Source organism: Malus sylvestris, chromosome 15, assembly GCF_916048215.2.
Source record: "Malus sylvestris chromosome 15, drMalSylv7.2, whole genome shotgun sequence".
Taxonomy (NCBI): Eukaryota; Viridiplantae; Streptophyta; class Magnoliopsida; order Rosales; family Rosaceae; genus Malus; species Malus sylvestris.
Window position 1 is genome coordinate 7,981,225 of NC_062274.1, and position 15,387 is coordinate 7,996,611.

General features: G+C 36.0%; 3 protein-coding genes across 6 annotated transcripts; all 3 read left to right on the forward strand.

Annotated features, from left to right (window-relative positions):
• The first annotated feature begins 1,832 nt into the window (after positions 1-1,832).
• LOC126604384 (syntaxin-32-like) lies at positions 1,833-5,463 on the forward strand. 3 transcript variants are annotated; one of them, XM_050271616.1, is made up of 6 exons: positions 1,833-1,981; positions 2,191-2,487; positions 3,041-3,291; positions 3,429-3,601; positions 4,207-4,407; positions 5,001-5,463. In XM_050271616.1, the coding sequence occupies exons 2-6, from the start codon at positions 2,244-2,246 to the stop codon at positions 5,158-5,160; spliced, it is 1,029 nt and encodes a 342-aa protein (XP_050127573.1). In that variant the 5' UTR covers positions 1,833-1,981; positions 2,191-2,243; the 3' UTR covers positions 5,161-5,463. The 3 variants fall into 3 exon arrangements, with proteins under 3 accessions (XP_050127573.1, XP_050127574.1, XP_050127575.1); XM_050271617.1 differs by having other exon boundaries at positions 2,232-2,487; XM_050271618.1 differs by having other exon boundaries at positions 1,834-1,981; positions 2,156-2,487.
• LOC126604385 (syntaxin-32-like) lies at positions 1,842-11,289 on the forward strand. 2 transcript variants are annotated; one of them, XM_050271620.1, is made up of 6 exons: positions 1,842-1,981; positions 8,133-8,388; positions 8,939-9,189; positions 9,327-9,499; positions 10,123-10,314; positions 10,899-11,289. In XM_050271620.1, exons 2-6 carry the CDS (start codon positions 8,145-8,147, stop codon positions 11,056-11,058), a joined length of 1,020 nt encoding a protein of 339 aa, XP_050127577.1. In that variant the 5' UTR covers positions 1,842-1,981; positions 8,133-8,144; the 3' UTR covers positions 11,059-11,289. The 2 variants fall into 2 exon arrangements, with proteins under 2 accessions (XP_050127577.1, XP_050127576.1); XM_050271619.1 differs by lacking the exon at positions 1,842-1,981 and adding an exon at positions 7,703-7,881 and having other exon boundaries at positions 8,092-8,388.
• Positions 11,290-12,087: 798 nt separating this feature from the next.
• LOC126604387 (uncharacterized) lies at positions 12,088-15,262 on the forward strand. Its single transcript, XM_050271622.1, has 3 exons — positions 12,088-12,969; positions 13,707-13,962; positions 14,498-15,262. The coding sequence occupies exons 1-3, from the start codon at positions 12,658-12,660 to the stop codon at positions 14,881-14,883; spliced, it is 954 nt and encodes a 317-aa protein (XP_050127579.1). The 5' UTR covers positions 12,088-12,657; the 3' UTR covers positions 14,884-15,262.
• The last annotated feature ends 125 nt before the right edge of the window (positions 15,263-15,387 follow it).

The window sequence follows — 15,387 nt, forward strand, 5'->3', positions numbered from 1 at the left end:
ATATTTATAAATCCATAAAAATCCTTCCAAATCTCGATTGAAATACACCCCTTATAAAATCACGTAATTCCAATTTCCACTATATTAAAATTGCTTAATTTTTGTTAATTTTCCACATCCAAACGCAATGTAATTGAATAGAGAAATTAAATTAAAGATGGAAGACGATTGAGGAAAATTGTAATTTGGATTCTCGTTAACGTTGTTTATTAATTTTTATTTTATTTTAATTAAGGTAATTTAATACAAATTTTTTACTAATTCATTTTTTACCTTACACATACTTCTTGTCATTTATGTTATTTGATCTTCTTAATTTCATTCGATTGACAGTTAGAAATTGAGAATGTGAAAGGTAAAAAGAAATGTTTGGATAACGTCATCCTAAAAATTATTAGAAAAACTAACGAAAAATCTTCAAAAACTTTAGTTTTAATGAAAAAGACAAAATAAAGGTGTAAGTGAATGGTACCAGTAATAACTTTTCAAGGTAAAAATGTCATTGATGTTAAAAGTGAACAGTATCAGAAGTGTTTCTTTAAGATTCTCAAAATTATTTTGATTACAGTTGAATCTCTCCAAAATGATAAATTGAATTCCTTCCTAATTAGTAAACACATGAGTGCTTTATAATTAAAAGAGGAATGTTAGTTATCTTCTCCATTATACCATGTCTAATGGGAGGGGCAAGGGACGTGGGAAAAGACGAAATCTAGCTCCCCTAAATTAACATTATTCATGGAAACTAGGCTTCTAAATTTTTTATTGTTCTAATAGTGCGAGAGAATAAGGGCTAGAAAGTGTTAGGTTTCGTTGGTTTTTAGTTTTATTTTTATTTTTTATTTTTATACCTAAACATGCCATTTGAAATGCCTTGGGGATGGCTAAGGTCTCTTGAAGGAGAAATTTTTAGTTATGACGGGAACACAAGTGGTACATCACGTGTTTTAATAAGGGTGGGGGAAATTTTATTTTTTATGTTATTAAGTTTTTAGCACACATATCCCACCATTTGTATAATGACAAGTGGTGTACCACCTCGTATACCGAATACACTGAAAAATCTCTCCCCTTGAAGAGTCTTGGGGATGGCTAAGGTCTATTGAAGAGCCTTTGGCTATTTAAGCCTAGGCTAGATATGTCGCATTTAAAATTGGTTTTTGTAATTTGATGCTAAATAATTCGACACGCTCTTATACCTTTTCTCTTTACTTGATGATCGAACTTGTTTATTTTGTTAATCATTCTATAAACATGATCTCTATAAATAAAAAAAGCAACGAAATAAGAGATCATTTGACCATTTCGATTAAAGTTGTCATAATTTCGTTGTTTAATTGGTGAACAAGTTAAGCTATTATTATATCGACGTATACAAAATAAAATTTTCATCTATGATGTGGATTTAGCTAATGTTTTGATCGAGTATCATTAAAGAGTAACTCAAAAAAAATTAAACAATTTAGATCATCAAATAATATTGTAAATATTAAAAAAAGAGAAGGAAAAACGAGAACATAAAAAGGGAAAAATTAAAATAGAAAACAAACATTTACCAAATATGATTGTAGCTTCAGATTTTGATTTTCAATTTTAATCTTATTTAAAAATGAAGACGGAGTAAAAAAGATTTTAGTTTTTAATTTTTGAATAAATAATATTATTTATTAAAATGAGTGGTGCACGTAGAAATAATGTGATACAAATATATTTTTAACGAATATAATACCTTTCATTTTCACTGTAATACTGCAGTAAATATTTTATTTTCTTCTGCTTTTATATTTTAACAAAATTTTCTTCACCGTCACAACAAAAACTTTCCAAAATTTCCAATTAGATTCAGCCATTCGCGCGATCTCGATCTAGACGCAGCGTTTCACCATTCCCGCGACCTTCAATTCCGAATCAGTTAGTCTCACTCTGCTTACAAAAACCTCGATTCCACAGGTCTAGGGTTTCAGATCTCTTACTCGCGGAGGTAATTTTCCAATTCCGTGCTTTAATTTCACCTTTTTAATGTTTGGATGCTCAGAAAGTTGGGGAAGGGAAAAGAAAATTGGGGTTTTGATGTGGGTTTTCAATTGAATTTCGCATCAATTAAGCAAATTGGCAATGGTGAAATTTATCTGATGTGGAATATCTAATGGAGTAGGCATTTGAGAATTGGAGTGATTTCTGCGGTTTCAGGCGGTTATGCTATTATAGAATTCGAATTTTGGGAATTTTAGGGTTTTGGAAGAATGCATGCGAAAGCAGCACACTCGTCGTTTCGGGATCGGACGTACGAGTTTCAGAGTGTAGCGGAGAGGCTAAAGAAGTCGCTCTCATCAGGGCCGGGGCAGAATGGGCCGAGTAGCGGTTTGAAATCGAAATCCGAGGAGCAGCGTTCCGCGGTTGCGATTCAGTCGGAGTTCAATAAGAGGGCCTCCAAAATCGGGTATGGGATACATCAGACGTCGCAGAAGCTTGGAAAGCTGACAAAGTGTGAGTTATTGATGATTGGTAGTCTAATTGTAATGTTATTGTTTTACGTGTTTCAGTTTGATATTGAAAACAATGCTAATTGATATGGGTGGTGTGTAATTCTTGTTAATGACCTGGTGCAGCATGTTGCTCTCGAGATTTGTGTTGGTTGTAATGATAATATTGTTGTTTTAGATATTGAAGCGGTATAAGATAATCTTGTGTTACAATTATAAGGAAGAACCCATAGCTTTTCCCATATGAACTCTGCACCTACATTATAGTGAAAATCTACATTTGAAGTTGCTAAACCCTACCTATTATCCCTCAGGGTGTCGCTACTAATTTCAATCGTCTCATGTACAATGCTTCATTCGCTCCATTGAACGTTGTGGATGATGATTAAATTAGATATAACTATTATTATCGGGTTTCTTTCTTCTTTAAAGTGTGAATGCCTGGAATGGCGTAGGGTTGTTTTAATTTTGGTGGCTTTTGTATTTCTATGGCTATAAATATTCAGGTTTCAGAGACAATTATGTATTTTTTCTAATGCATCTGTCTTGTCATGTAGTGGCAAAGAGGACTTCCGTGTTTGATGATCCTACAAGGGAGATTCAGGAGCTGACAGCAGTTATCAAGCAAGATATTACTGCCCTTAATTCTGCAGTGGTGGACCTTCAGCATCTATCTAACTCCAGAAATCAAAGTGGGAATATTTCTTGTGACACAAGTAGTCATTCAACCACAGTTGTTGATGACCTGAAAAATCGGCTGATGAGTGCCACAAAAGAGTTTAAAGAAGTGCTCACCATGCGAACTGAGGTAAGACCTAATGTTGCTGAATAATTATTTCCTGTCAAGTTTGTTAGGCTGGTGCTCTTAGTATGAAATCGTTCTACTGTTGCTGCTCCTTAAGTTATTTTCTAAGACTAATGAATCCTTTGGTTGGTTTCATGAAGAATTTGAAGGTTCATGAGAATAGAAGGCAATTGTTTTCGGCGACTGCATCTAAGGATGCTGCAAATCCCTTTGTTCGTCAACGTCCACTGGCTGCCAGGTCAGCTGCTAGTTCTTCAAGTGCTTCTCCTCCTCCATGGGCTGGATCACCCTCTTCATCACAGGCGTTCCCCAAGTAAGAGAGTATTTTTTTGGTTCTTGTTGTTAATTATGGATAACTGGTACTGGATGATTATATTGTAACCCGTAAGTGAGTAGCTATATTTTTCATATATAAATTGTCATGGAGACGTCTATGTATCTTTTATATTGGGAGAGTCATCTTGCACTCCTCCCTAGTGGAAAAAATAATGGAGGGAGGAGTGCAAGATGTCATTCGATTTTGTGAATTTTGCACTATTAAAATTCTGGTTTAATTTCTCTAAAATTTGCAATTAGTGTTGCTGCTGCTTGCACAATTTCTCTTCTTGAACATGTTGAAAATAACTGGCCCCTTCCTTTGTCTTTCTCCCCATTCCTTGTTATGACGTTAAATAATCTGGAGGATCAGTTATCTCAGTTTACAGTATTGACTTCTAAACTTCTGTATTCTTTCATAGTGAATCCTAGAACTGAAGATGCTCTTTTGAATAATTTCATTTTCAAACTTTTGATTATGATCTGTTTCTGTCGTGTGGTCGTTAACTTAATATGGAGGCAAAACAATTGAGACGTGTTGGTTCGGATATAAAAATTGAGCTTGTATCATAGTGAAACATATATTGATTTCTGATTCTACAGGAAGCAGATGGATGGGGAGAGTCAGCCATTGCTCCAGCAGCAACAACAACAGCAGCAACAGGAGCTGGTTCCGGTGCAAGACAGTTACATGCAAAGCAGAGCTGAAGCTTTGCAAAATGTTGAGTCCACTATTCATGAGTTGAGCAATATTTTCAACCAGCTTGCGACCTTGGTTTCCCAGCAAGGGGAGGTTGCTATCAGGTTTTACTCTAATTCCAGTATCTTCCTTTGAATTCAGTTGGTAGTGCTAAGCACACCGTGCTAAATGCTAATAATAGATCACTATTTTTTTTAGCACCTTACACGCTTGGGGTTTTATTGTTACTGGTAAAGCATTGCACAAGCTGGGCAAAACAAAAAGCTGTGTTCAGACACAAGTTGGGCAAAACTAAAAGCTATTTTCAAACACAAGCTGGGCAAGAAGCTAGTTATCTAATATTTAAGCTTCGTTTGACCCCTTGAAATAAGTATATATATATAATTGAACAAACTTGAGTATAAAATTGTTTTTGACCGTGGTGGTTCAAACATTTTTCTGATAAAAGATGGGTAGCTAAGCTTATCAACCAAATTTCTATGCATTCTGTATGACCCCGACATCTGGCCGTAGTTTTCGTTTGGTTCTAAGTTTTCTTGTCAGGCAGTATGTGTTTTGAAGTTTGTGGCAATTGTTAATCTTGAGGGTTTTAGGGTCAAATGCTGTATTTGTGCGCTATGTAGTGTCTGTGCATCTGTAGGGTGTTTCGACTTGGATTTTCAAAAATTAAATCTGATGATGGTATTTCTTGTGGCAGAATTGATGAGAACATGGAAGACACATTAGCGAACGTAGAGGGCGCACAAGGGGCATTGCTCAAGTACCTGAATAGCATATCATCTAACAGGTGGCTGATGATCAAGATATTCTTTATACTAATATTTTTCCTCATGGTTTTCCTATTTTTTGTGGCATAGTCATTTGCAGAGAGAGAGGGAGAGAGAGAGAGAGAGAGAGAGAGAGAGGGTTGAAAAGGAAGAAAATGACGATGATTTTTAATAATTTTACTGTCGACAAAGCCCTTTGTATTCTATTCATATCATCTTTTTGCTTCTTCGAAAGTTCACGCGAGCATAAACAAGATAAGTATCGGGGTTTTCCTATTGTGGTATATATGTTCGGGATACATGTAACTGTAAAATTTGTTTAGAACGGTGGGCAAAAACTATTCATTTGTCTGCTCTGTGATTGTGTTCAAGTGATTGGAGAAACTTTAGTAAGGCTGTCTAATTAAAGCGTCTCTCTTGTCACATAAAAGGGGCCTAAAAATTGTGTTGACCACCGACGTGCCCCAAGACAAATCCAAGTCATCCTACTGTGATGTTTTCAGTCTGTCTTGCATGTTGCGGTTAATTGCACTTATATTATGAAATTCCAACAAAAAAATTGTTAAATATTTTCACTTTTCAATAAAAAACAGCATTATATAACTGTTTTTGTTTCATTTGCCTGAATTGTTCACCGTATTTTTTTTTTTAATTTTACAGAATTATACATGCACGCATAGCTGACCCACTTAGTGGGAAAAAGCTTTGTTGTTGTTGTTGTTATACATGCACGCATTTTCTATGGATTGTTTTCTGCCTTTGTGATAACTAAAAGTTACCTTCCCATTCTCAGTTAAATCCAGGTACATTTTTGTTTTCTTCTCCAACAATTTACTAAAAATTTCAACAATAAAAAGCAATTTGCCAAATCTTAAATACACATGAAACAAATTACTAGCAAATAATAAATAAAAAAACTACTGTGTTAACTTTTTTTTCAATATAAATGACAACTAAACAGACAAATCCTCACTAGACAAAACAAACAACAGAGATAAGATTGAAGAGACGAAGATAGACTAACTGATACGAAACAAGAACATATTAACTTTCTGAGCAATGGCTATGAGCTGCCCATAAACCATATTAACTTTCTGAACAGTGGCTATGAGCTGCCCATGGTTTATAGGAAATTGACACTTCATTCTGGTCTTCCTGAATCTCATAATGAAGTCTTTTGTGGACTTATATTTATACTGTTTGACTTCCACCAAGTCATTGATAATTACTTCAGGCTCCGCCTTGTAAAATTGCTTATGGAAAGTCATCTCCATTTGCATGGTTGTGTAAGAAAATAAAACTAAAAGTCTCATCTATGATTCGGATTTAGCTAATGTTTTGAATGATGGTCTTTTTTTTATGTAGTTTTTTTAATAAATGATATTATCTACAATAAGGAGAGGGGGTGAGCTTAGCCTCATAATGGGTATATAATAATGTGGTTTAAATTTGTCTTTGTCTATAATCGAACTTAAGACCTCTCACTTACGAATGAATTATGATCTATAAAAAGTAACATAAAAAATGCACGATTCAGATCATCAAACAATATTGTAGAATATTAGAAAGAGAAAAAAGTAAAACGATACCGTATAAAAAACAAAATAGTTATAAAAAAGGGAAGTGTTATTGGCACTTCAAAAATCACATTTTACACTCCTCACAAGTGTATTTTTATTTCCTAATATAGAAAGTTTAGAGTATAAAATGAGATTTTTGAAGTGCTAATAACAATTCCCTAAAAAAAGGTAGTAGTTTATTTTATAAAACAAAATAGGTAAAACGAGACCGTCTAAAGTGGGAAAGGTCAAACCATACCGTTTGAATTTACATCCTATTTAAAAACTAAAAAAGTTTTCGGTTTTTTATATTTTTTTAAGCTAATTAAAATCTTAAAACCATCTTCAATCCTTGGCTTGGTTTAAAATTTTTAACCCAGTAAATTTAGGTTTTAATTCAGAAATAGTTTTTATTCTCCAACCATTATAGGTTAAATTTTTAGCCCGATATTATTAAAGAATGAATTTAGGATTATTTTTGTCTTAAAGTAATTTAAAAAATAAATAAATTATAGACTATCATAATTTAATTTTATGAACATTTTAATATAAAAATATTTAGATTTCGATAAATATTGAAAAATCACTAAACCAACATCATGAAACTCGTGGAGCACTATGAAAGAATATGAAACACATAAAAGATTTTTTTTTAATTATTTTAGCCGTTAGATTTAAATTTGATCTGTTAGACTTTTTTTTACCGTCAGATTTGATCATATTAGATCTTAGCCGTTGAATCAATGAATTTATAAATATTAAATTAAAAAAAAATACACATATATGGTGGCCCAGCCCCACTAACCGAGGAGGAATTCTGGCCTAAATTTGTCTTAGAAAGGAGTTTTGAGTTAAAATTTATATTTGCCTCAAGTATTGGAGCAAATTGGGATAGGTTTAGAATCTAAAATTGAGTTTTATTCCAAAGATTGAAATAGGTTTAATGATTTAAGGAAAGGATTAAGAACATCTTGAAGCCACGTGTAAAATACATAAAAACGAGGGACCATAGTGCAAAAATCCCCCGTATGAAGGTACTGCTGTAGATTCTTTTCTCCTGTTTTTTTTTTTCACTTACAGTCAGAACTATAGCAAAATTTTCTTTATTAGGTCCAACCATTCGCGCGATCTCGATCCAGACGCAGCGTTTCACCATTCCCGCGACCTTCAACTCCGAGTCAGTTATTCCTCACTCTGCTCACAAAAACCTCGATTCCGCAGGTCTAGGGTTTCAGATCTCACACTTGTGGAGGTAAGTTCCCAATTCCGTGCTTCAATTTCTCTATTTTAATGTTTGGATGCTCGGAAAGCTGGGGAAGGGAAAAGAAAATTGGGGTTTTGATGTGGGGTTTCAATTGAATTTCACATCAATTAGGCAAATTAGCAATGGCGAAATTTGTGTGATGTGGATTATCTAATGGAGTGGGCATTTGAGAATTGGAGTGGATTTCTGCGGTTTCAGGTGGTTATGCTATTCTAGAATTCAAATTTTGGGAATTTTAGGGTTTTGGAAGAATGCATGCGAAAGCGACGCAATCGTCGTTTCGGGACCGGACGCACGAGTTTCAGAGTGTAGCGGAGAGGCTAAAGAAGTCGTTCTCATCAGGGCCGGGGCAGAATGGGCCGAGTAGTGGATTGAAATCGAAATCTGAGGAGCAGCGTTCCGCGGTTGCAATTCAGTCGGAGTTCAATAAGAGGGCCTCCAAAATCGGGTATGGGATACATCAGACGTCGCAGAAACTTGGAAAGCTGACAAAGTGTGAGTTATTGATGATTGGTTGTATAATTGTAATGTTATTGCTTTTCTTGTTTCAGTTTGATATTGAAAACAATGCTAATTGATATACGTGGTGTGTAATTCTTGTTAATGTCCTGGTGCAGCATGTCGCTCTTGAGATTTGCGTTGGTTGTCATGATAATATTGTTGTTTCAGATATTGAAGCGTTATAAGATAATCTTGTGTAACAATTGTAAAGAACCAATAGCTTTTCCCATATCAACTCTGCACTTATATTATAGTGATAATCGACACTCAAAGTTACTAAACCCTACCTCTTATCCCTCATGGTGTCGCTACTATTTTCAATCGTCTGATGTACCATGCTTCATTCGCTCCATTGCACTTTGTGGATGATGATTAAATTAGATATAACAATTATTGTCAGATTTCTTTCTTCTTTAAAGTGTGAATGCTTGGAATGGCTTAGGATTGTTTTAATTTTGGTGGCTTTTGTGTTTCTATGGCTATAAATAATCAGGTTTCAGAGACAATCATTTATTTATTCTAATGCATCTGCCTTGTCATGTAGTGGCAAAGAGGACTTCCGTGTTTGACGATCCTACAAGGGAAATTCAGGAGCTGACAGCGGTTATCAAGCAAGATATTACTGCCCTTAACTCTGCAGTGGTGGACCTTCAGCATCTATCTAACTCCAGAAATCAAAGTGGGAATATTTCTAGTGACACGAGTAGTCATTCAACCACAGTTGTTGATGACCTGAAAAATCGGCTTATGAGTGCCACAAAAGAGTTTAAAGAAGTGCTCACCATGCGAACTGAGGTAAGACCTAATGTGGCTGAATAATTATTTCCTGTCAAGTTTGTTAGGCTGGTCCTCTTAGTATGAAATCGTTCTACTGTTGCTGCTCCTTAAGTTATTTTCTAAGACTAATGAATCTTTTGGTTGGTTTCATGAAGAATTTGAAGGTTCATGAGAATAGAAGACAATTGTTTTCTGCGACTGCATCTAAGGATGCTGCAAATCCCTTTGTTCGTCAACGTCCACTGGCTGCCAGGTCAGCTGCTAGTTCTTCAAGTGCTTCTCCTCCTCCATGGGTTGGATCACCCTCTTCATCACAGGCGTTCCCCAAGTAAGAGAGTATTTTTTTGGTTCTTGTTGTTAATTATGGATGACTGGTACGGGATGATTATATTGCAACCCGTTAAGTGTATGAGTAGCTATATTTGTCATATATAAATTGTCATAGGGGATGTCTATGTATCTATGATACTGGGAGAGTCATCTTGCACTCCTCCTTAGTGAAAAAAATAACGGAAGGAGGAGTGCAAGATCTCATTCTGGAGTGCTTAATAACAGTTCCCTTGATAAATCCAGTTAAAATTTTGGGAATTTTGCACTAAAAATTCTGGTTTATTTTCTCTTAAATATGCAATTAGTGTTGCTGCTGCTTGCATGATTTCTCTTCTTGAACATCTTGAAAATAACTGGCCCCTTTCCTTTTTCTCTCCCTTTTCTTCGTTATGATGTTAAATAATCTGGAGGATCAGTCATCTGAGTCAGTTTACAGTATTGGCTTCTAAACTTCTGTATTCTTTCATAGTGAATCCTAGAATTGAAGATGCTCTTCTGAATATTTTAATCTTCAAACTTTTGATTGTGATATGTTTCTGTCATGTGGTCTTTTAACTTAATATGGAGGCAAAATTTGAGCTTGCATCATAGTGAAACATTTATTGGTTTCTGATTCTACAGGAAGCAGATGGACGGGGAGAGTCAGCCATTGCTCCAGCAGCAGCAGCAACAGGAGCTGGTTCCGGTGCAAGACAGTTACATGCAAAGCAGAGCTGAAGCTTTGCAAAATGTTGAATCCACTATTCATGAGTTGAGCAATATTTTCAACCAGCTTGCGACCTTGGTTTCCCAGCAAGGGGAGGTTGCCATAAGGTTTCACTCTAATTCCCGTATCTTCCTTTGAATTCAGTTGGTAGTGATAAGCTGACAGTGCTAAATGATAGATCACTATTTTTTAGCTCCTTACACACTAGCGTTTTTATTGTTACTGGTAAAGCATTGCACAAGCTGGGCAAAACTAAAAACCATGTTCAAACACAAGCTGGGCAAGAAGCTAATTATCCAACATTAAGCACCATTTAACCCCATGAAATAATTATATATATAATTGAACAAACTAGAGTAACAAATTGTTCTTGACCATGGGTAAAGCATTGCACAATAAAAAGGTTAGTCTCTGATGGTGGTTCAAATATTTTTCTGATAAGATGGGTAGCATAGCTTATCAACCAAATATCTGTGCATTCAGTATGATCCCGACATCTGTCTGTAGTTTTCGTTTGGTTCAAAGTTTTCTTGTCAGGCAGCATATGTTTTTGAAGTTTGTGGAAATTGTTAATCTTGAGGTTCTAGGGTCAAATCCTGTATCTCTTCACTATGTGGTGTCTATGCATATGTTGGGTGTTTGGTCTTGGATTTTCAAAATTTAATTTTGATGCTGGTATTTCTTCTGGCAGAATTGATGAGAACATGGAAGATACATTAGCGAACGTAGAGGGCGCACAAGGGGCATTGCTCAAGTACCTGAATAGCATATCATCTAACAGGTGGCTGATGATCAAGATATTCTTTATACTAATATTTTTCCTCATGGTTTTCCTATTTTTTGTGGCATAGTCTTTTGCAGAGAGAGAGAGAGAGAGAGAGAGATGACAATGATTTTTAGTAAGTTACTGTCGATCGAGCCCTTTGTATTCTATTCATGTCATCTTTTTGCTTCTTCGAATGTTCACACGGGCATAAACAAGATAAGTACCGGGGTTTTCCTATTGTAGTATATGTGTTTGGGATACACGTAACTGTAAAATTTGTTGAGAACATTGTGACTGGCAAAAAACTATTCATTTATCTGCTCTGTGAGTCTGATTGTTTTTGTATTGTGCTTTCTTAATGTAGTGATAAGGGATATACTTTAATAGGGCTGCCTGATTACCACATCTCTCTCGTCGTATGAAAGAGGCCCAAAAATTGTGTATGACCACCGACGTGCACAAAGACAAGTCCAAGTCGTCCGAATATGACGTTTTCAGTCTCTCTTGTACGTTTGCGATTTACTGCCCTTATTTTATGAAATTCAGATTTTTTTTTGGGAGTTTTAACGAAAAGCTCACGGTACTGTTCACTTTAACGAAAAACCATATTTTTACACTAAAAAGTCAAATATGGTACTATTCACTTTACCCTTTATTTTGTCCTTATCATTAAAACTCAAAGTTTTCAAGCCCTTTACATTAGTTTTCCTTTTTTTTTTTGATTTTTTAATTTTACAGAATTACACACACACACACATTTTTTATGGATAGTTGTCTGCCTTTGTGACAACTAAAAATTACCTTGCAATTCTAAGTTTATTCCAAGTAGTGTTTGTATTGATGCGTGTCAAACTTGAAGTATGAAAATTACAACTCAATATCATAAAACGTGACCACAAAAGCACCTGTTAGTTGGTAAATGTCACATTTTTGCTATTTTCCCCAACAATTTACTAAATATTCCAACAACAAAAAACTACCAAATCCTTTATACACATGAAAAAGATTTACTAGCAAATAATAAATAAGAAAACCACTATGTATACTTTTTCCAATCAATGACAGCTAAACAAACAGATTCCACCACACCGAACAATAACTAAGATCAGACTGAAAAAATAAAGATTCAATACGGAACAATAACTTAGAAAAATATTAAGCATCAAACCTGTTCTGATACCAAGTTGAAAATACACGTAACAAAGTAGCAAACTGACTAATAAACCGAACAACAAACCAACTATAAATAAATTCATTAACGATTATAATTTTATGTAAACATCGCAATACCAAAAAAATCCGAAATAAAAACTTTACTTTGCTAAAATCACAAATACAATGAAGTAGGAGGACCAATCAGTAAAAACAAAAAACACAAGCCAGCTATATAAGCTCCTCATTGGGCACTCCATTACGTTATCCAGACCTTAATTTAGCCCTACTTTTGGAAACGTAACCAACCTCCCTCCTTCCTCTTCATCTTCCCAAATTTCCATACCTCCCTCTCCTCCTATATAATCCAAATCCCTAATTCCACCATTCCCAATCTCCTCCAGACCCTAATTCCCCTTTCACAATCCCCCCAAATCTCCGATCTCGATTTTTCCTGAGCGTCTGTGAATTTTTTTTATCGTCGATTGAAAAACCGCTAAATCTTCCCTTCCCTGCGCGATTTCTCGAGAGAATGGTTGGCGGTGGAGGCAGGAGAGACGAGGGCTCGCTCGTCATCAACAACACGAACGTGTTCGCGGCGCTCGAGACTCTGAGGAAGAAGAAGAAGTCCGATAAGGATCGCAAGAGCAAAGGGTCTTCCAAGCCGGCGCAGCCCAAGGCGCCGGAGCCGCAGGTGTTCTGGGCGCCGGCTCCTTTGAACACGAAATCGTGGGCCGATGTTGACGACGAAGATGATGATGATTATTACGCCACTACGGCTCCGCCTCAGGCTGCTTGGGGATCGTCGGAGCCGCAAAAGAGTAAGGAGAAGCCAAATGTAGAGGTCAGAACTGAAATTCATTTTTTTTTTCGTTTCGATTCGATGTGTGTTATCTGAATTTTGTGTTTTTATTCGATTGTTTGTTTGAATTTTTTTCCTTGATTTTTTTTTTTTTTTTTGATAGAAGGAATTGGACTGATGAATATAGATAGTCTAGTTGGGTATTGATCTTACTCTAGGAGCTGCAGAGACGCTAAGTTTGTGATGGGAAAGCGAACATTGTTTGTTGGTTGAGGGAATGATCTGAGTTAGTTTGGCTTGTTGATTGTTCAAGGAAGAAGTTAGTAGAGGTGCGTTGGAAAGATTTATTATTTCAATCTAAGTGTTGGTTTCCGGTGGATAACAAAGTACTGGCTGCACCGAATGCAGAAGCGAAGGTACAATTCGGTGTCATGTGGAAAAGTCATTAGGTGTCATTGGAACATAGGAGATACAATGTGTCTTTGAAAAAGTGAGGGTCTGTACATGTATATGTACTTGTACGATGTAGTTATGGTTGATTCAAAGTTGGGAAAAGGGAAAAATAGTTGGAATGGAAGGCCGAAATTTAGCCAATTATACTGCATAAAATATCTATCAGGACCGCCCCTTTGCATGTTCAGAGATTATTTGTACAACTTTCTTTGTCTGATGACCTTTTATGCAACTATGTAAATTTATATGGTTATGCATTTGTCAGAGCATTGCGGGCAATGACCAGAACAGAGTTATTATAACGGCTTGTTGATTTGTGATTGCAGGAAAGTGAGAGTGAAGAAGATATTCTTGATGAAGGTGATGATGATGCAGAGGAAGAGCATGATCACGAACTGGAGGTGCCTGTAAATCCGGAGCCAGTGGTGAAGAAGCCTGCTTATGTTCCTGCGCCACCTAAAGAGGCAGAAAAGCAACTTTCAAAAAAGGAAAGAAAGAAAAAAGAACTTGCAGAACTTGAGGCTCTTCTTGCTGATTTTGGAGTCGCCCCAAAGGAGAGTGATAGTCAAGATGAATCACAAGGTAATTGTGAACAATTATTTCAGATAAATTCTGTTATAGTAATTAGCGATCGCTGCTCTTCAGTTTTTTCTCTTTTAGTGCCTTTTGCTCTATTTTACTTTTCTGCATCTGAAATTCTGTGTAAAGAAAGAATGAACGCTGAATCTTATTCATTTCATCATGTCAATAATGAATTGAAATTTGGGATTGGACATAACATAGATGCGAAGGAGATGGTTAAAAATTTCCATGTACACTTTAAGCGTTCATATATGCAAATAATACTCCATTTAACCGAGTATTCTTGTTCAATGTATCAATCACCGCTCATATCGATTGCAAAATAAGCTTAGAATCAAATGACAAACTTAAGTTTGAAAGTCAATTCCTTGTATTTGTTTATTTATACCTGTAATTATTGCAGAAGTTGAAGTCTTGGTTTTATTTATTTACTTATTGAGAGCCTCTATTGCAAGGTATCTGAATTTGGTTTCTTTGGTGCCATATCATAGTCAATATCATCTAGCCAACAACCATCATTATGTTGCATTTGCAGGTGTTGCACTAGAAAAGGATAATGCACCAAATGGAGATGGAGAAAAGAAGGAAAATCAATCTGCAGAGTCCAAGAGCGCCAAGAAGAAGAAAAAGAAAGATAAAGCTTCCAAGGAGGTGAAAGAATCGCAGGATCAGCCAAACAACTCAGGGGCTACTAATGGTCCGAGTGAAGTTACTGGAGCCGAACAGGCGGAGGAGGATACATCGAATATTGATGTGAAGGAGCGATTAAAGAAGGTTGTATCTGGGAAGAAGAAGAAATCTAGTAAAGAGTTGGATGCTGCAGCAAAAGCTGCTGCTCAAGAGGCTGCTGCTAGGAGAGCACGGCTTGCTGCAGCTAAGAAGAAAGAGAAGAACCATTACAACCAGCAGCCTGTCCGGTAAAAAGCTCAAATTTTGTTCAACATTGGTACATATGAACATGTAATTTCTCTTTGTTCATATGACGGAAGTTATGCGAAATAAAGAGTGGTGGCTCTGGGTTTAAATTTAATTGCGAGGTGGACTTATAGGAAGTTTTCGTTTTTGGCTGTTGCCGATCATTTTTTGTTGCTCGGTTGTCATGGGTGGGACGTATGGAATTTGCCAGTTTTGCTCATTGGATATTTGTTCCTTGGAGAGTGGGTTTTAAATTGATAGATGTCTGTAATGTAGTTGTTCCTCCATGTTGTTGCTGTCACAAACTTCTTGTGTGTGTGATATTCTATGACGGACACCATGAGAAATTATTGCATTTCTTCTGGTGTGTGAGTTGCTTATTGAAGACCTTGATAATCCCGCCTCGGTCTAAAACTAAGGGATAAAAACAGGGGGAAAAGTGCATTAAGGACAAAACGGGAGTTTTGTCAATGTACTGTTGAAAAAGCTTACATAGAACGAGTTCATCGT